This window comes from Petaurus breviceps, unplaced genomic scaffold (assembly GCF_028583685.1).
Source record: "Petaurus breviceps papuanus isolate PSGF00001 unplaced genomic scaffold, PetGlider_PUasm1.0 688, whole genome shotgun sequence".
NCBI lineage: Eukaryota > Metazoa > Chordata > Mammalia > Diprotodontia > Petauridae > Petaurus > Petaurus breviceps.
This window is the reverse complement of record NW_027186457.1, coordinates 6,119,650-6,140,520: the sequence shown is the minus strand read 5'-3', so window position 1 is coordinate 6,140,520 and position 20,871 is coordinate 6,119,650. Positions and strand designations below refer to the sequence as shown.

The 20,871-nt window shown below is 34.7% G+C and overlaps 1 protein-coding gene across 1 annotated transcript in view; it reads left to right on the top strand.

The window, feature by feature from the left end:
- The window catches only part of CUL3 (cullin 3), a 110,616-nt gene that overhangs the window by 28,347 nt on the left and 61,398 nt on the right, over window positions 1-20,871 (top strand). Inside the window, exon 2 of the mRNA XM_069104540.1 lies at window positions 6,932-7,129. Coding sequence (XP_068960641.1) covers window positions 6,932-7,129 — 198 coding nt within the window. The remainder of the gene's footprint in view (window positions 1-6,931; window positions 7,130-20,871) is intronic.

The window sequence follows — 20,871 nt, the reverse complement described above, 5'->3', positions numbered from 1 at the left end:
AGGTGATAAGTATTTGTTTATGTGTGCGCCACCTTCAGATATGTGACAGTTAAACCCATGAGAAATCATGAGGTCAGAGAATATATAGAGAGAAGAGGATCAAAGACAGATTTGGATGATTAACCAGCAAAGGAGTATGAGGAGTTGTCAGATAGGTAGGAGGAGAACCACCTGGAGAGATGAGCATCAGAAAAGCAAAGTGGAGAGAAAATCAAGTTTGTTGATAGTGTTAAATGAATAGAAAGATCAAGTAGGATGAGAACTCAGAAAAGGCTATCAGGTAGATGTGGCCTTTAAGAGATTATTATTTTCAATTTTGGAGGGAACAATTTTCGTTGACTGATTAGGTTAGAAGCCAGATTGCAAAGATTGCCGGTAAAATTTCCTTGTCTTTAGGCCTTTTGAAAGATGAAACTATCATGAGTAAAGAAGTTGTTACGTGCTCTGTTTTGGGTAGAAAGTTTCAGCAGATGAATGGATAACTGAAGTCTCCCATCTCTGCTATATATCTGTGTTGGTTTATATATTTATCAAACTTTCTGTCTTTTGAGCTGTAGTATATTCATTAATATATTCATGTCACCTTCCTTGTAACAAAAAAAAGAGAAGAGGGGGAAAAAGAAAGCAATTTAGCAAAACTAACCAATATATTAACTGATATATGAGCATATGTAGTATTCCACTTCACGTCCATAGCTCAAAAGAGGGGAGGGAGGTGTAGAGTCTTATCCTCTTTTCTTGAGGTCAAGATTGCTCTGATTATTTTGAATAAAGCGGAATGTCTTAAACCCATACTTTAGTTATGAGTTTCATCACATTCTCTTTTCCTTTCTGTTTGTTTATACTTTATGCTCCTGTGTCTAAGCCAGGTCATGAAAATCATCCAGGAGCTTTTCTTTCATACTGGAGAAAACATGGGAAATAAAGTTGGGAGAGATTTGAAGGTACTTGTAACAGGGGGAGGGAAAGAAGTACAACCTTGCTACAGTGCAAAGATTTGTGCTAAAGTGGAGTATTTAGTAATTCTTATTGTTTATTTTAAGTTAAACTTCTCTCTACTGTAAATAAGTCATATAATTGGGGTTATTCCTTAAATAGCCTGTAATAAAGATAATTTGGGGTTACACAATTATTTGCTGTCATCCCTAGTGAATTGTTTCTGAGTAGTTCCGGTTTTGTTATCTTGACATTACATTTCTTGATATTTTTTTATAATCCTTATGCTATTAGATTTTTATTTTCCTTTGATTTTGAGGTACTACTTCAGGAAAGTAAATGATTTTTTAATATATTCTAGCATCATTTCCTTTATGCATATTATACTCAAGTTCTTGAAAGTGTCCCTTATATTGGTTTTTTGTTTTAATGGTAGAAAATTAGACGAATATTTTTAAAGTCATTTTTGATGGGTTAACTTGATGGAGTCTCAAGATTTATTGCACCTTTGAGAGTTTTTGCCAAACAAGGGACAGAGATGATCAGAAAAGGTAAAATGAACGATTTGGCTATGTAAGATCAAAGTTTTGCACGAACAAAATCAATGCACTTAAAATTAGAAGTGAAACAATTAACTGGGGAAAATTCTTGGTAGTATATTTCTCTTATGAAAGGACTACTGTCTAAGAATTGTAAGGAATTGAAGCAAATATGTAAGAACAAGAATTATTTACCTAATGGTCAGAGAATATGAACAGGTAGTTCTCAAAAGAAGAAAAGTAAGCTGGTAGCCATGTGAAAAAAAATGCTTCATGGAGCAGATAGAGATGCATATTAAGTAACTAAAGTGTACTGCATATTCATCAGATTGTCAAAGATGGCAAAAAAGGAAAATGACAGTTGTTGAAAGTACTTTGAAGACAGGCTCGCTAATGAATTGTTGATGGAACTGTGAATTGATTCATCCATTCTGGAAATCCATTTGGAACTATACCCAAAAAGTCACTAAGCTGTGCATTCCATTTTTGAGTCACTGATACAATTTCCTAGTCTTTCGCCTATCAAGAGATCAAAGAAGGACCCACATGTGTACAGTATTAATAGCAGTATTTTTTTTTGTCATAGCAAAAAATTGGATGCTTGTCAGTGGCTAAGCAAATTATGGTATATGAACATAATAAAATAAGTAAGAAGTAAATGCAACGAGAAATGACAAATATGAATTCAAACTTACAAAGATTTTTATGAATGGATACCTAATGAAATGAGCAGAACCAAGAGAACAATTTATACAGTGACCATAAATGTTATGAAATGGAAAAAAAGAAAGTAACTTTGGAAGACTTAAGAACTCTAATCCAGTGCATTGTTCAACCAGAGCTCCAAATGATGCATATTGGAACATATTTTGAACCACTTTAGTTGCAGAATAAGACTAAGACCATGTATTTTTAGACATGACTGATGTATGAATTCATTTTGCTTGACTACAATTTTGTTACAATGGAGAGATTTTTATTTTTGAGGGAATAGTTGGGGGACTGCAAGGTGATGTCATAAATTTAGGTAAAATATTTAAAAATACATGGAAGGGAGCAGAAGTTCAGAAGGAGAAACAGGGGCAGTGTTGGTACTACTGTTAAATTTAATACATATACTTTGTAAAGAACTGGGTGTATAATAGAAATTAGCAACTTCATAAAAAGCCTTCTTTTTTTGTTCTTTGTATATATTCCTGTTTAATCTTTGTTGAATTCATAATTTTAAAAAGATAATGGGACAGGGGAAGATGTATTGGCCTATTCGGTGGGATCTCATTTTGGTCTGGTTGATGGAGTACTGATCTTAGTGTCAGAAAAATCTTCATTTGAACCCTGAGTCCTACATTTATTACCTGACTTTGGGCTAGTCAATTCTCCAGCATATTATTTGAAACTATCTACTTCACAAGGCTGTTGTGGAGAAAACTGTTTTGTCAAAGAGATTTTTATTAATACATAGTTTTTTATATCACCTACATTTCCCCTTGCATTCCTTCTGGAAAACAAATTATTATTTATTTTGAGCAAGAAAGAAGAAAAAAATCAGCAAGAGTAATAGATATATTTAAAAGTCTGATATTATATTAGTGTTCTCTACCTGTGGGATCCCTGCTCCCAGAAAGAAGTAGGGAAAGCCTCTTCTTGTTACCTTTTATGGGAGGACCAACCTTGTCATTTATAATTTTGCAACATTTGGTTTCATTTTTTTTTTTTTTGTGGTGATTCTTTTCATTTACTTTGCATATATCATTTTCCAGGCTCTGCCTCTTCCTTCCTTTGTATCATTTCATTCAAGATTTCCACAGTTCTTTGTATTCATCATGTTCATTGTTTCTTATAGTTCAGTAATACTCATTGCATTTGTGTACTTTAAGTTCTCTAGCTAGACCATAATCAATGGGCTTCTACTTTATTTGAAGTTCATAGCTACCACAAAAAAAATACCACTTAAACTATTTTGGCACATATAGACTTTTTGGGGGCAGGTATAAATAACCTCCTTATGCCTGGTAATATTCAGAGGTCATGAACATTTGAATCACTTTATTTACATAATTCTGTATTGCTAGTAGCTTACATTAGTTAGCTTACTTAGTAGCTCACATGGTTACCTTAGGTATAACACGTGTATATGGAGGTTATAAAAGAGCAAGCAATATATGTGAAGGCTGTTAAAATTTTAAATGATTTTCTGAATAATACTGATATTTGAGGTGTTTTTAGATATTAAAAGGGACTTTTTTGGATAACTATTGGAAAGCAGTAGTTATACATTTATGAGGGTATGGTTAAAAGAGTTTGTGATACATAAATATAATATTGTGTCCCTTCCAAATATAAAGAGTTCAGAGAAATTGAGAAGACAAGTTTTAACTGAACATAGTATATATAATAATTGTAATAATAGCTGATCTCAGATTAAAGACAATTGACAGTTCCAGAGAATAGAAATTGAAGTTCTGTCAGATGTGGTCAGTGTGTCTATTTGTTTTGCTTATCTGTTGTCTTTGAGACAAGAGAGGGTGCTATTGAAGGGAGAGTTGCTATCAGAAAATGACTAATGTAAAAAATACAAGGGGTTGATAAAAGCACTTTTTTTAAAAGAAAATAGAATTTATGTTAATGTAAAGATAAATTTGTTGAAACTTCTTTACAGAGCAGATAAACTATCCTTGGAGGGCTTTTTTTTGTTTTGTTTATTTTTTTTTTCAGGGTCAAACATAGTGGTATTCCAGGAATCATTGGTTTGAAATATTTGGCAATCCTAGGTATGAGTCCTTGAGAGCAAATGATGTTCCTCAGCGCTGTTTCTCATAAAAGATAGAGAAAGTGTGAATACGTGTATGTATACATTCATGTATGTGTAATATTTGAGAATCATTTCCATAGAGGTGATAATTGAAACCATATGAGTAGATGATATCACTATAGAAAGAGAGCCAAGAATAGCCTTTGGGAGACACCCATGAGTAAGGAAGATGAGGGATCAGCAAAGGATGTCTCTTTTAGACATTTGTAGATCTTTGTGTGAATAGATTCTTTTCAGATGCACTTGATTAAAATTTTGTGGTTGAGGTAAAGTTTAAAGTTAGATTTGTGGGGGCAACTAGGTGGCACTGGAGGGAAAGTCGGAAGGACATGAGTTCAAATTCGGCCCTAGACAATTACTAGCTATGTGACCCTGGGCAAGTCACTTTACCCTGATTGCTTTCCCCCAACAAATAATGTGGTTACATTTGTGATGGAAAATTCTTTTGCTAAAGTGCCCTCTTGAATAGCACTCAGCACTTTATGGAAGATTACTCTAAGTCTGCTACTTATTCTTTAAGTATTTCTTTTTATTGAAGAGGTACTTTGAAATGGTTTCAGGTCAATTGGACCTACCTTACTTCAAATCAACAGCACCTGGTGTAGCACAGTACATTCTATTAATTATCATGCCAGAAATAATGTATTTTGCTGCTTGACTTAGCTAAGTACTATAATTCATTGACTAATATATTAGATAGTCTTTTCCAGACTTTGATTTCTGTCTTTCATATTGAAAGATACGTTATCTAGTTAATAAAAGAATAAGAACCAAGGGATAAAGAACTGGCACTTTTATAATGCTTCTAGCAAGTTTATTTAAATTTAATTCTCTAAAAATTCAAAAGGAAAAAGAAAATTTTATGAACCTTTGTAATTCATTTAAATTGAGAATCAGAAATTTGGCATAGTTACTACATTACCGTGCCTGTTGATTTCACCTTTGCAGTATCTCTCAAATAAGCTCCATTCTCCTTCTGACACTACCACCACTCTAGTGCAGAGACCTCATCACCTTACACCTGAATTATTGCAATGGTGCTGTCTCGTCTCCCCACTCCAATCCAGCCTTCATTCATACACCAAAGTAATTTTACTAAAGCGCACATCTGACCGTTTTACTCATCTCACCACCACTCCAGTAGCTCTTTATTGCCTCCAGGACTAAATACAAAATGTTCCTTTAGAAAGCACTCAACAAATGTTTGTTGATTGATTATTTGGCATTCAAAGCTCTTCATAACCTAATAATAATAATAATAACAAATCATTTATAGTGCCAGGCACTGTGCTAAATAAGTGCTTTACAGTTAATCATCCCATTTGATCCACACACTAAGTCTAGGAATAGGTGCAGTTATTATCTCCACTTAACAGATAAGGAAACTGAGCCAAACGGGATTATGTGATTTGCCCACAGTTACAGCTAGTATCAGAAGCAGTATTTGAATTCAGTTCTTCCTGAATCCAGACCAGGTTCTCTGTCCACTAGGCCACCTAGCTGCTACAAACTAGCCTTCTCCTACTTTTTCCAGTCCTTACATCTTATTCCTAGCCACAGACTCTTCAGTCCAGTGACTCTGGCTTCTTGGCTGTTGCACAAACCAGACACTCCATCTAAAGGATTCAGGCAGTTTCTCTGGCTGTCTCCCATACTTAGAACACTCTCTTTCTTCCATTCCTTTTACTGATCTCCCTAGCTTCCCTTAAGTCCCAACTAAAATCCCACCTTCCACATGAATCCTCCAACTCTTCTTAATTCTAGTACCTTCCCTCTCTCTCTGTTATTTCCTATTTATCCTGTATATAACTCTGTGTGTGTGTGTATGTGTGTTGTCATTTCTCCCTGCCCCCCCCCCCCCCCATTAGATTGCAAGCTCCTTGAGGGCAGGGACTGCCTTTGCTCTTTTTGTATTCCCAGATCCCTTAACACAGTGCCTGGCACATAGTTGTCGTTCATCCTTCTTTTTTGAAGAGGACCAGTAACATCACATGTCGATGTCTTGACTTGCATGTGAATTGGATTGAAGTGAGGCAGAGTTGCACAAAGTCATTTTCCTGAGTCATCAAAGTCCGGTGGCAAGACAAAAGTCAGGAAAACTGACGAAGGCCCAGGATGCAGTGGATGACTGACATCTTCCATGTCAGACCAGGCTCTAAGCACTTCACAGCACCTGCTTCATCTGCCTCCATGGCCATTCGAACAACTTGTTCTCATCAGCCCATTCTGCCTGGGGAAAGCTTCACATGCTTGGGGTGGACATCCCCCTAACTCACTGATGGGTCTCAGACCCATCAATTACCCTCAGCCTGGTTTAACCCATCTGCCAAGATAGTTTATGGGGGTGTGACTAGCATGCTGCAGCTTCTTGGAGCCACAGGTGAGGGTGGGTGAATTTGGTGGACACCACAGGGAGATGAGCAGCCCTGAGAGGGGCTCAGCAAGCCTTTCACACCAGAGGCGATGGTCCTCCCTGAACACCCCCTGACACATAGCTTAATAAATTAATGTCTAATGATTAATTCCTGACTAGTCATGTTTAGCTAATTTTCTTCTGTAAGAAATTATTTCATCAATACTGTGACCATGGTTCACATGAAGCTAATTCCATTTTTCTGTGTCTTTTCTCTTTTGTATATTACAGATGACCATGGATGAGAAATATGTAAACAGCATTTGGGATCTTCTGAAAAATGCAATCCAAGAGATCCAGCGTAAGAATAACAGTGGTCTTAGTTTTGAGGAGCTATATAGAAATGCATATACTATGGTTTTGCATAAACATGGAGAAAAGCTCTACACTGGACTAAGGGAAGTTGTTACTGAGCACCTCATAAATAAGGTATCTATAACTTTTAAAGACTTGATCTAAATAATACTTAACAGAGACATTTATGATCTTATATTTTCCTCCTTTAGGAATTTGTTTTCAAAGTATACTGACAATGTGTGGAAAGTTTTTCTTTAATGTGAAACCTCATTAATTCAGTACATACTTACTTGGAATTAGCAACCTTTTTGATGGGAGCTGTGATAGTGCTATTTTTATTATCTGTGAAGGGGGGGTTTGCTTGGCAGTTTAATTGTGTGAATAAAATTGGAGGGGATTATGCCTACTTTAGAGAATAAAGTCTTCAAGTACCTTAGTAATTATTTACTAAACAAACTAAGGCAGCCTGACTGGCACCTCTTTCAGTTGGATATATGGCTCCATATGGGGTTTCCACTTGAAGTTAAGAAGTGCTGAAGGGGTCAAGAGTGGAAAAGGTTTAAGAAGCCCTGTCCTAGAACACTGAGAGATTAAATGGCTTGCTTTGTGCTTTGGCCACACAGTTACTATATGCCCAAGGACTTCCTGGCTTTGAGACTGGCTCTTTAAATGCTCTTGTCTTTTGATTTCAAGTCTAGCCTTCTGTCCACAGTAACACCTAAGCATATTAAAAGTTAATAAATCCATATAATTTAGTACCTCCAATATGTAGGTACTAAATGGGCAGCACAAATTATCATTGCTGTAGTAATCCATGGGAGAGAAATTCACAAGATGTATGCTATCTCTCACAGTTTTGTTGTTCAGTTGTTTCAGTCGTGTCCAACTATTCATGACTCCATTTGGGGTTTTCTTGGCAAAGATACTAGAGTGGTTAACATTTCCTTCTCTAGCTCCTTTTACAGATGAGGAAACTGAGGCAAACAGGATTAAGTGACTTGCCCATGGTCACATAGCTAGTAAGTGTCTCAGGTCACATTTGAACTCAGGAGGAGGAGTCTTCTTAACTCCAGACCCACCAGGCTCTCTATCCACCAAGCCATCTATTGTCAATATCTCACTACTCCATGTCCTTTTTCATTGTCTGTCTCTCGTGCCTAGTATGGTCTCCTTCCTTAACTTTGCCTCTTAACTTCCTGGCTTCCTTTAAGATTCAGCTTAAAATCCCATCTATTATTTTCCTTCTTCTAGTCTTTTTCTTTAATCTTCTAGTTTTTACTACGGAGTCACTTTTCTGCTACTATTCTTAAGTGGCATAGTAGTTAGAATTCCTGACTCTTCAGGAAGATCAGAGTTCAAATCCTATCTCTGGCACTTAATAGCCATGTTGCCATAGGCTAATCACTTATCTTCTCTCAGCTTCAGTTTCTTTATCTGTTAAATGGGGATGATAAAACCTGCCTTACAGAATTTTTGTGAGGATCAAATGAAACCACATAAACTTCTTTGCAAATTTTAAAGCACTATGTAAATGTTATCTATTAATTTGTGGTAAGTCATTTTTCAGTCATGTCCAACTCTTTGTGACCCCATTTGGAGGCAGATATAATGGAGTGGTTTGCCATTTTCTTCTCCAGCTCATTTGACAGATGAGAAGACTGAGGCAAACAGGGCTAAGTGACTTGCCCAGGGTCACACAACTAGTAAGTGTCCGAGGCCAAATTTGAACCTAGGAAGAGGAGTCTTCCTGATTCCAGGCCCAGTACTCTATTCATGTACCTCCTAGCTTCACCTAAGCATTAATATGTGTTAATATTTATTGCACAGGTAGATATGATAACTGCTTTTGTTGTTGCATAAAAGCATTAGATTGTAAGCTTATCCTCTGTGCTCACTGAAAGCTTTAGTAGCAGATAGGACAACAGGGATGATAGTCACCAGATCTTGCCCCCATGTGATTCTTTTCCTAGGTCTGTATTTTTGTACCATATAGCTTGGATTTAAACTTATGGATGAATGTTATGATCTATGATTGTGAATAAGACTTCATTGGGTCTTTGATGATGGTCTGATTTTGCTATGATTTAATGGTTCAGTTTGCCAGGTTATTTTGAGGTATATATATATGTAGTATGAAAATTTGTTGTGTGTTAGTTATTAAAAGATAATTAATTTCTGATGCATAATTCTGGTAACCACGTCATATTTTGCTAGATATTTAGCAGGTGCCAAATTTTTATGAGAGGCACCCTTGAAACCTAGAGCATTACAGTTCAAGTTTTGCTCTCTGACATATACTAGCTGTGTTATCTTGGGCAAGTTACTTAACCTAAACTCAGGATTAAGGCTGCATGGGGCACATAGGCAATTTAATGGGCAATTTATGGCCTTCAGTGGCTTCGCTTGGACCAGAGGATTATGGGGGGAGAAGGGAAACATGGGGGGAAATATCCATTGTATTTGGAGGAAATCCCTTGGCTCCTGGAGTCACAAGTTGTGTAGACCTGACAACCTCTCTACTTTAGCAACTCTGTGAAGACTAAATTAACAGAGAAATAGCTAATATATTGGTAGTAGCAGTTTACTCACTTTTGAGTGCCCTATATCGATGAATTCATAGCTCTAGTCCCTGTCTATATTGTCAATTGTTACAGCCTACAGTGATGTATTGTGCAGTTTTTATGATTTCTTTGCATTATTGTTAAGTTGGGAATAGTGGGAGATAGATTTCAGAGATTAGGGTTAAGTTGTGGGAAATAGTGAATACCGATCTAAGGAGTATGCATTTCATCCTATTTTGCAGTAGCACATTCAGATTTTTAAAATGAGGAGTTCAGAGACCCACATTACTAATATAAAGACTCATAATTAGACAGAAACTTCTAAGAAAACCAGAAAGTCTTCTGGCAGAAATTAGATAAAAGCCAACATCTTAAGCTGTATACCCAACAGTTATCAAGGAAGAAAAGACCTTTCAGAACTGTGGATTGGGGAAGAGTTCATGACCCAACAAAGGATAGAGAGAATCACAGAAGACAAAACATAATTTTGATTACATAAAATTAAAAAAAAAAAAACTTTTTGTGCAAGAGAAACCAATGCAGCTAAAATTAGAAAGGAAGTGGGTAATTGGGGGAAAATCTTTTCAGCAAGTTTCTCTGATAAAATTCTTATACCTAAGTGATATGAGGAATTTGTTCAAATTTATAAAAATAACAAAATTGTGAGCCATATAATAACAAAATAGTGAGCCCTATCTTTTGTTTTCTAATAAGTTATCAAAGGACATGATCAGGACAATTTTCAGGGAAGAAATCCAGGCTATCTATCATTGAGCATATGAAAAAATTCTCTCAATCACTAATAATTAAAGGAATGCAAATTAAAGTATGAATTGGCATCTGTGTTTAAAAAAACTTAGATGAATTTAGGAAAACAGTTATGCTGAATGTAATGAATTAGAAAACACTTTGAATTATGGTCAGAATGATACTATACTGTTCATACCTTTTGACTTACTGATACTACTTACGACTGCATATACCCCAGAGAGATCAAAGGAGAAAAAAGAATCCATTGGCACAATAATTTATAGTAGATTTTTGTTGTACCAAAGAACTAGAAACAAAGTAGATGCCTGTCAGTTGGGGAATAGCTAAACAAATTATAGTATATGAATTTATTGGAATATTACTGTGCCATAAAGAATTGATGAAAGGGATGGTTTCAGAGAAACCTGGAAAGACTTGTTTAAATAGAATGAAGTGAGCAATACTAGAACAGGGTATACACTAACAATATTTCATTTATTTATTTATTTTTGGATATTTTATTTTCCCCAATTACGTGTAAAAACAATTCTTTTAACTTTTTTTTAAATTTTAAGTTAAAGGCTTTCTCCCTATTACCCTTTCTTCCCCACTCCCTGAGACAGTAAGCAATTTGACATAAGTTATACATGTAACAACATTTTAAAGAAAACATCTTTGAAAGATTAAGAACTGGTCAGTTGAGTCATTGATTGGCTGTGATTCCAGATGACCATTGATTAGGCAAATGACCCATGTCTTGACAGCAGGGTTATGGGACTCAAAGGTGCAGAATAAGAAAAAGATTATCAGACATAGCCAATGTGGAAATTTGTTTTGCTTTACAATCCATATTTGTTAAAACTTTTTTTCTTTTTCTTTGGGGGTTGGGAAGGCCAGGGACAAGTAGCACATTTCCTCCCCAAAAGAAAGTCATTGAGGCATTTGTTTATAAATGTATAAAAGAGAATAGAAGACCAGAAAGAATCAGAGACAAGCAGAACAGCTTTGAAGGCTGTGTGTTGAATTTTATGTATTTAATAAGAAAAATAAGCTATACATAATTGAGATTACTAGTTTCATGTATAATCCTTTTCCTGTACTACTATGTATATGGAAATGTCTCCCTCTTATTTGATGTTGAATGTCAGAATGTCAGATTTTTTTTTTTAAGAGAGCAGTTGTAGGCCATTGGACGTTTTTTTTTTTTCTTTAACAAAAGGTAGTAATGGCCCAAAAAAAGCATTTTAGAAATACTGCTAGTTAGGTGTAGCATATGTTTGAATAGGTTTACTTTAATACTTTTCAAGGGAGATTTTTAAAGGTGAGGGACCTTAGAGATAACCATCTACTACAAAATCCTTTCTCCTACTGCCAACTGAAGAAATTAGTTGTGTTTTATATGGTAATGGTCAAATTGAAACTGTTAGTAGGTAATTGGAGGTTTGGAAAGAGAACTGGAGAGAGAAGTCTTACATTTGGCATCTTTTTGCAAGAAATCATCATTGAAGAGTAAAAAAGTGTGGTACAAAGGACTAAATCATGGTCGAAATTCATACCTAGAGATGACTGAAAAGGTTATTCTCAAGTAAGCATTTTGACCCTGAAAAGAATTAAGTATGTGGGACAAGAAATTTAAGCAAAGACCTTTTCAAGCATAGTGAGCCTTATCTTTTGTTTTCTAATAGTTTTCTTATTATTTCTAAAATTTTGGATTGCTTGATTTTGTTACCTTTATTTCCAAATATATCCCTCTCTTTTCACATACCCAGTAAGCCATCCTTTAACAAAAAATAAAAAAGAAACAGTTCAGCAAAACTAACCAATACATCAACTAAATTTCATAGTTTATGCAGTGTTCCACACCCATTATTTTCATCTCTTTTCCAGGACCTAGCATAACTAATATAATTACACAGTATTTAGTTTCATTTTTATTCATTGTCAGTGTATTATTATGGTTGTGTTTATTGTTTTCCTGGTTATTTTTACTTCACTCCCAAGTCTTCTCCTGCTTCTCTTGAGTTACTCATTAATTTCATCTTGTGCTATAGTAATATTCTGTTAAGTTAGATCGTAAGCTATTTGAGGGCATTATTTCTGCCTTTGTATACTCAGAACTTTGTTTAGTGCCTGCACTTAAGGGGTGCTTATTGAATGTTTGTAGACTTGATGAACATTTTCAATTCTTTACTCCTACAAAAAAATCCTTATATAAATATTTTGGACTCTTAATGATTGGCTGAGAGGTAAGAGAAGACATCAGGCTTCTGTGGAGTCAAAATATCTATATTGGTTCTTTCAAAGAAAGTCTAGAATTAAGAGTTCTTAACCTGGGGTCTATGACCTACCGAAATATTTTGCTAACTATATGAGTATAATTTGTTTCCTTTGTAATCCTGTTTTATTTTATGCATTTAAAAATAATTATTTTCAGAATGATTAGATTGTCAAAGGAGTCCTTGACAAGGTAAAGAACTCATCTAGAATATAAGTGCTTAAATAAATGTTTTTAAATTGAATTGGATCTAGTTTCTGCGAATTACTTATCTACTATCTATCTGTTGTTTTTCAGGTATCCTTCTTAAGGTAGCCAACAGTGTTTATTTGTTCATTTTAGGGTGGCTATAAGGTTTATAATTTGCATTTTTAGAAGACAGTTATTTTATTTGTCTACTTGGGGCAGAACAGGACACAGAGTTGTTTGTTTTTAAAGAAACATTCCTACAGGCAATATGGCTTTGTGTGCCTAATATTTTATAGGAAATTCTGATTTATACATTATCAAAGCTAATTTCTCCAAAATTCCGAATTTTATTTTTACATGGCACTATCTAATCTCTTAAAGATATTTCCAGTATATTGTCTTTTTTTTTTTTTTAAAGTGATTCAAAGACCTATATAGACCCTGGTCCTAAAACAAGTGAGTAACTATGATATCTATTTGGACCTCAGTAAAAAAAGGTTGTCTCTTGTTTTGATAAATATAGCAAATATTTCTCCGTTTCTTAATGTTACCTGAAAATTAAGAAGAATTCATTTTATTCTTCAACTTCTTTCCTGATAAAATATTTAGCATTCAAAAAATTGAAGTCATTGACCATCCTGAAAAAGAAAACCATAAAGTTCTGCTGTACATTGCTATTTCAGATCTATTGGCAAGGTAAAATAATCATTGTACAAAACTGCTTTTGACAAATAAGTTTACTTTTAAATTAAATATTTTATAAACTTGTCATCAACAAAAATAAACATTCCCTATATACAAGAAAGAAAAAAAGGCATTGTCTTTGAAACGATCTCTTAAGATATGTTTTTTAAAAGTATATCTTAAATTTTACTACTCTACTAAATATGAGTTAAATTTTTTTTAATAAAATTTATACATCTATAAATTGTATGTGTTGTTCAGTGTTTTAGTCATGTCTGATTCTTAAAACTCCCATTTGATCTTTTCTTGCCAAAGATATTGGAGTGGTTACCATTTTCTTCTCTACCTCATTTTACAGAAGAGCAACCGAGGTAAACAGTGCCTTGCCCAGGGACAAATAACTAAAATTTGAACTTAGGAAGAAGAGTCTTCCTGACTTCAGGCTTGGCACTCTACTCCTCCCCATAGCTGCCCAAACATATACCTATAGATATACAGACAACACTTGGAATAAATAGAAAAATCACTAAATGGAAATTTGAGTAGGCCCATCTCCCAAAGTATTTTCAAAAAAAATTTTATCAGAACTCTTATTTTTATTTGAAAGACTGAATATAATCTTTAGTCAGGACTCTGTGTAAACATATCAGTCATTTAACAGCATTTATTAAGTTTTGAATGTGTGCCAGGCAGAAAGAAAGATAGTCTTTGCTCTCAAAGAGCTCACAGTCTAATTGGGGGAGTTTTTAGTCAAAAACATGTCAGAGTTTTAGGAGATCCTTGTTAAAAAGATATCTTGGCACATAAATCTTTATTTTTGAATGTCTATGTTCAAAACTGTTTGCTGTGGGGAATAGCTAAAAGAAATAAAAAACATCAGGAAAAACAATAAATTTTCTTTCCTGCAAGCAGTCTCTTTGTGAATTAACAGTATTTATGGCATTGGTTTTTGTTTGTTTTCATTAAGGCTTTGAAACCTAAATTAAATTTCATATTCAAAATGAAAAATAAACATTTAGGAGGATGGACTGATAATTGTTGATGAACTTTTTTTTTTGCAAGTATCTAGTTCTCTAAGATTGCTTTTCCCCAAGAACTCTGTACCTTATCCTCCCACCAGTAATGTAAGTTCTGTTGAGTATGTTTGAGTGTTTTAGTTGTCTTTTTAAAAGTCCAGACACTTAATATACAGTGTGTCTCAGATGCCTTTGTGCAGTTTTAATCTACTGAAGTTTAAGACTGCATTAGTGCATTATTCCCCAACTCCACCAAATTGTTGTTCCCCTAAATCTTGGAGCATAATTTATTCTTCAATGACATTTTTAAGCTAATTCATATACTTCTGAATTTGTTTTCACACATAATAATCTCCAATAACTGGTTAAAATAGAAGCCATTTACTTGATGTTTAAATCTATAATTGCCTTTTGATATCACAGATTCATAATTGGATTTTTTATATCAAAAGATAGGTCTAGAATAATTTTCTAAAGCAAATGACCTAATATAGTTGTGATTTATTTATTTTTAGAAGAGAAGATTTTCAGGTTTTATGTTTGCTTAAAATGTCTAATTGTGAGTGCTTTGTGTAGCTCAATATTATGGTGGCTCTTGACAGTTACATGACAGATATTTATAATTTATGTTTTTGTTATGGATTTATAAGTACTAAAGCTATTCAAATATCTCTAGATAGGTATTTTTAAGGAATGTGTAAGTAAATATATGAGACAAATAGTTTTAAACATTAAAAACAAAATTCCATTATGTGGAGTTGAATTTGTGATTTACATTCAGTTTTTTAAAAAATCAAATATTTAAATTTCTTACTACACGCAGTGCACTTTTAGAAGCCATGGAGTCTGACATCTCATTTCTACAGGTGAGGAATACGAAGATGAAATAAGACTCAGTCCCTACTGTTAAGGATCTTAGTGCATGTATAAAAGAGATAAATGACTATATAGTCAATCTGGGAGTATCTGTGGACTAACTTGAACAAACCTAAATTTATGACTGTTCTATCAATGGTGTTTTTATGCTCATTGGACAAATGTGGATGAGCATATGAAAAGCTGCCAATCACAGGATAAAAACTTATCTCTTTATTAAAGATGGCATTTCAATTAATTACAAAGAGTGTTCTTGTAGCTTATTTTTATTGTTTTTGTTTATATACCACCTTCATTTCTAAAGCTATTTCTTCCTCTCCTACCCAACAAGCCATCCCTTGTAACAAAGATAAAAAAAAGAAAGTGAAAGAAAGCAGTACAGCAAAACCAACTATTAAGTCTGTCTGCCCCTTCCCTACCTTTTTAAAGGGAGGCAGGGAGGTGCCAGCTACAGATGACATTCTCTAACAGCACTTGGAATACTTGTAGATTTTCTTAAGAAGAGGTAGGTTGCTCCCTTATACTACAAAACATTTAGAGCAACGTTTTTTGTAATAGCTAAGAATTGGAAGCAGAGTTGATGGCCATTAATTGAAGAATGGACAAACAAATTGTGGTATGTGGATGTAATGGAATATTACTATAGAAGAAATTATGTAGATGATGAATACAGAGAAGCATGGAAAGATCTACCTGAATTGATGCAGAGTGAAATAAATAGCCAAGAAAACTACATCACAGTAACTATGACAGTGTAAATAGAAAGAATATCTACACACCAAAAAAAAGTCAGTATAACAGAATTATAAAGATCAAGCAGGACTCAAATGAAGAGAGGTGAGAAGACATCATCCACCCCCCTTCTTGGTGGTGGGGGGTCCCATGGTGTTCACATTGCTTATATTTTTTGGACTTTTTTTTTTCTTTTTGAAGGGGAGAGGGCAAAGCAGTTGGGGTTAAGTGACTTGTCCAAGGTCACATGGCTAGTAAGTGTTAAGTGAGGCCAGATTTGAACTGAGGTCCTCCTGACTCCAGGGCTGGTGCTCTATTCACTGCACCACCTAGCTGCCCCTTTTTTTGGACTTTTTAAATGTATCAGTCAATTGTGCCAACTTTTTTAATCCTCTTTTAAAAAAAGGTACTATTTGTCATTTAGGATGACTCTATGAGAGGGGGGAAGGATACTTGAGATGACTCTGGCAATGTAAGAAACCCAAACTCTTGATGAAAACTTTTTTTTTTTTAATGAAAAGGTTATTTGGAAGTATTGTCTGTTGCCAGTTTTAATCCATGTTTTTGTTCCATAGATGGTTAGCTTCCAGAAAAGAAAGAAGTGAGCACACTAACAGGACTTCATCAAAAGTGGGTCTTCTTAGGCAACTTAATTTACTTTTTTGATAGGGTTGCTAAACTAGCAAATGCAGCTCACTTAGATTTCAGCAAAAATGTGGGTATTGTATATTAGGTCGTATACTATGGGAAAGAGAAAATGATGTAGACTGTGTGTGTGTGTGTGTGTGTGTGTGTGTGTGTACGTGTACCATAGTACTATTAAGGAGTCTGGAACTGTGCATTGTTTTTTAAATTTTATTTTATTTTCATATCTATATTCTCTCCTACTCTCCCCACCCCCAATCAAGAAATAAAGAAAAGCAAAACCCCTGTTACAAATAAAAGTGTGTGTGTGTGTGTGTGTGTGTGTGTGTGTGTGTGTATGTGTGTATTTATTTCTCAAATTCCCACTTCGGCAATCTCCAACGCATACACACACATGCGTACACATATGGGCACGTGCTGTTAATATATGTATATCTTATCACATATCTCTTATCAGAAAGGTGAATGAGGTAGTATACTTCATCTTGAGTCTTATGAATTTAGAGTTTCTTATGTTCCTAAGTCTTTCAAAGTTGTTATCTCTATAGTATTGTTTTTTATAGTGAAGCTATTGTACAAATTATTCTCAATCTTCTCACTTCAGTTCATTTGAGTCTTTTCAGGTTTCTTAAATCATCCTTTCCATCTTTTTTTTTTTTAACCGTACGATTGTGGATCATCCACATACATGTAGCTTGTTAAACTCTTCTCTAATGATGAGCACCACATCATTGTAGAGTTCTTTGCTACCATAAAACAAACTGCTTTAAATATTTTTTTATGCCTATAAGTCCTTGCCCTTTTCCTCTTTCTTTGATCCTTTAGGGGTGTAGATTGAGTAGTGGTGTCACTGTCATATAGGTATGCTATTTAATAGATTTTGAGCATAGTGTCAAATCATTTCTGGAATGGCTAGAACAATTCATAGCTCTACTAACAGTGTATTAATGAATGTATTTTCCCACAGCTCCTCCAGCATTTGTTATTTGCTTTTTGTTTTTAATCAGCTTTTCCAATCCGATGGGTGTGAATGGAATCTCTTGGAGTTACCTTACTTAGTAAATCTACTTCACATTTACTCTGAAATTTAGGCCTAGTAGTCAAGAATAGAAATGTCATCCTTATCATTACTCAGAAAACCACAACAAAGTCCTATGTAACCATTCATCTGTTGTCTTTAAGGGCGACTAGAATTCTGTCTCATAATTAACAGCTACTTCTAAGTATTCTCTTAAAAGTTAATGCAGTATTTGGGGAGGTATCTGTAGTTTTTGAAACTTTCTCTTCAGTTTTATGGGGAGGGGGTGGATTATCCAACTATGTGGCTATTTTTCTTTTCTTCTGCTTATGAGAATTAAAGCACTAATGGGTAGATTGCAGCTATTTTGCTAATTTTATCATTGTGTATGCTGCTCCATTTTTGACTGTACCAGTTATTTTGTGATGTCCAGTGTCTTTGCTTTGGTACTAAGTAGTAATTGCAGATTTTGAGGCTTTTATTCAGGGAAAAACATTATTACACTTACTCTGTACCTTTTTCTCAGCTAGGCTAGTGAAAGGCCTCTGTGTCCTGTGACGATTAATTGAAGAAAGTGATATTTGCCTGAAAAAGAAAAGGAACTTTATAGGGCTTTCAGATTAAACTTTTTTTTTTTTTTCCTGCTTGGCTCTGGATAGCAGCAGTAGCAGGAGTAGAGGGAAATTGCAGAAGAAAATATAGGCTTAAAATCAGGGAAATTTTTCTGATAGAACTATCCAGAAGTGGAATGCCTGCCTCCATAGCTATATTATGTCTCCTCTCATTGTAGGTCAAGTAAAGGCTGTATGTGGTTTGTTTGTTTGTTTAGTTATGTAGTAGCTGACATTCTGGACAGAAATGGGTTAGACTTAGATATCCTCTTAAATCCCTTCTAATGTCTAATTCTATGATTCACTGACTGCAGGTGTGTGTATTTCAGTACCATTTTCAGTGATTTGCATTTGAGGTGCCTTGACCAGTTTGCAATTATTAGGTCTTATCCTTTTAAAAAAGCATTTCAAGGCTTTTGTTTTTACTACTGCACTGAAGAATAAGTGTGGATGAGATGAAAAATTTGGGAAGAATTTGGTTCAGGGAAAGAACTACACAGAAGCCTAATGGCTGTCACATCATAAGCACTTTTAATTAAAAAAAATAATTTATAAAATGCTAAACACTGTGCTGTTCTTTCTTCTTTTTAAAGCACTGGCCATAGGTACAATCAGATGACACAAAAAATAAAATTAATGATATTTTAACAGGCAGGAAAATACTAGTTTTTGATATGAGAGTTATTCCTGAGTCAGCTGTCCATATACCAGACCGTCAAGTTGTCAGAGTTCAGATGAAAATTTGTAAAATATAAGAAAAAAAGATGCCATAAAATTTGATCTTTGATTTAAAACATTATTGAAAATAAAGAAATGGGAAATGGACAATAAAAAGTGACACTGACATCAACTCTGATTTCATCCAAACGTTTAACAAGCATTAATTAATTGCTTTGATAAGGAGAGTTAAAGAGTCCAGAAAATGCATTATTCACATATGGCCTACTTGCCAAATGGAGAGAGATGGCTATCAAAGGCAACATCAGATTAAAATATAAGCACATCTGTACAATTTTAAGGACAACAGACAGTTATCAACAGTATTGTCTCATCAAACAGAAATGGTAAAGGGTAAGGTCATTTTTTTTTTTAAAGATTTGACTATGTCCAAAAGAGCATTCAAGAATGAAAATGGATGGAGGAATACAAACAGAAATGGAAAAGATTTGCAAAAACTATTTCAAGAAACCATTTTCTCCCTCGAGAAGAGTGGACCTGTTTCAACTCTAATCTCACAGCCCCTGAGGTCCTAAGGTAGAATAGGTGAATAAGGTGAGAAGGCAGGATTGGCATTAAAGAGAACAAAGAAGGCAGCTAGGTGGAAGACTCATCTTCCTGAGCTCAAATTAAGTCTCAGACACTCATTATAAGCAATTTGATACTGGGCAAGCCACTTAACCTCTCTTTACTTTAATCTACTGGAGAAGGAAAGGGCAAACCCACTTCAGTGTTTGCGAAGAAAATGCGAAATGGGGTCAAGAAGAGTCCAACACAACTAAACAACTGAACAACAAAAACAGAACAAAGAAAAGAAAAGCATCTGGATTGGGTCAAGTCTAGAGGAGATCCATGAGAGGGATACACTTGTGGGTACATTGAGGGTACCCATATAATACAAAGTATCTGAAGTACAAGAAAGATAACAAAGGTGTGGGAAAAAATCTTAGATCTTATTAATATAGGTAAAGGTGACTGGTAGAACAGAATAGTTTAAATATGCTTATTCTCTCACCCATACACAATCCTTATGGACAATGGACAGTTAGGAGCATTATTTATCTATGAATTGAAGACATCTTCAATGAAAGATTTAGTTGGGAATAAATAGGCTTTTGCAAACAATAGTTAACAATGGGACACACAGCAGTTACCATTTCATAATTAAATAAAAGATAGAAAATATTGTGCTTATTTTTTGATCACTTAAAAAGATTTTAATTCAGTGAAACAAAAATGTGTTCTTAAAGGTGTCTCTCCTACTCATAGATCAAGATTGTTCAGTACTCCTTTCCAGGTGTAACAGAACCTTGGACCTCTTGTTAAGTATTGGGCAAGTTAAAAAACAGGAAGATATATGTTCACCACAGGTACCTGCAACTGATGGAGGAGGGTTTCCCTGTAGATTGTGTTCCACACGTGATCGTGTTTGCAAATGACATTGTGTTGATTACATCATGCTTTCCAGACTTCATAGCCTCTTGAAAGAAACCTGTAATAATAAAAAGGTCTTGACCACAGAGGAAAGATCAAGTGGATGATGGGTGTATTGCTTACACAGTCATCCTCTCCACATCACAGGGGTTGAGGCCAGCATCCCTGCAATATGGAAAATCCACATAAAATTTTTTGGCCCTCTCTTTGTATCAGAGAAGAAGAAATTGTGTATATTTATTATATTAAAAGATAAAATATATAGGTATTATACAATACCATACATGTATTTATTTTATGCATTTCTGTGTCATCTGCTGTCTTTTATGTGTGTATTGTGGAATCTACAAAACTCCCCCCCCCCCC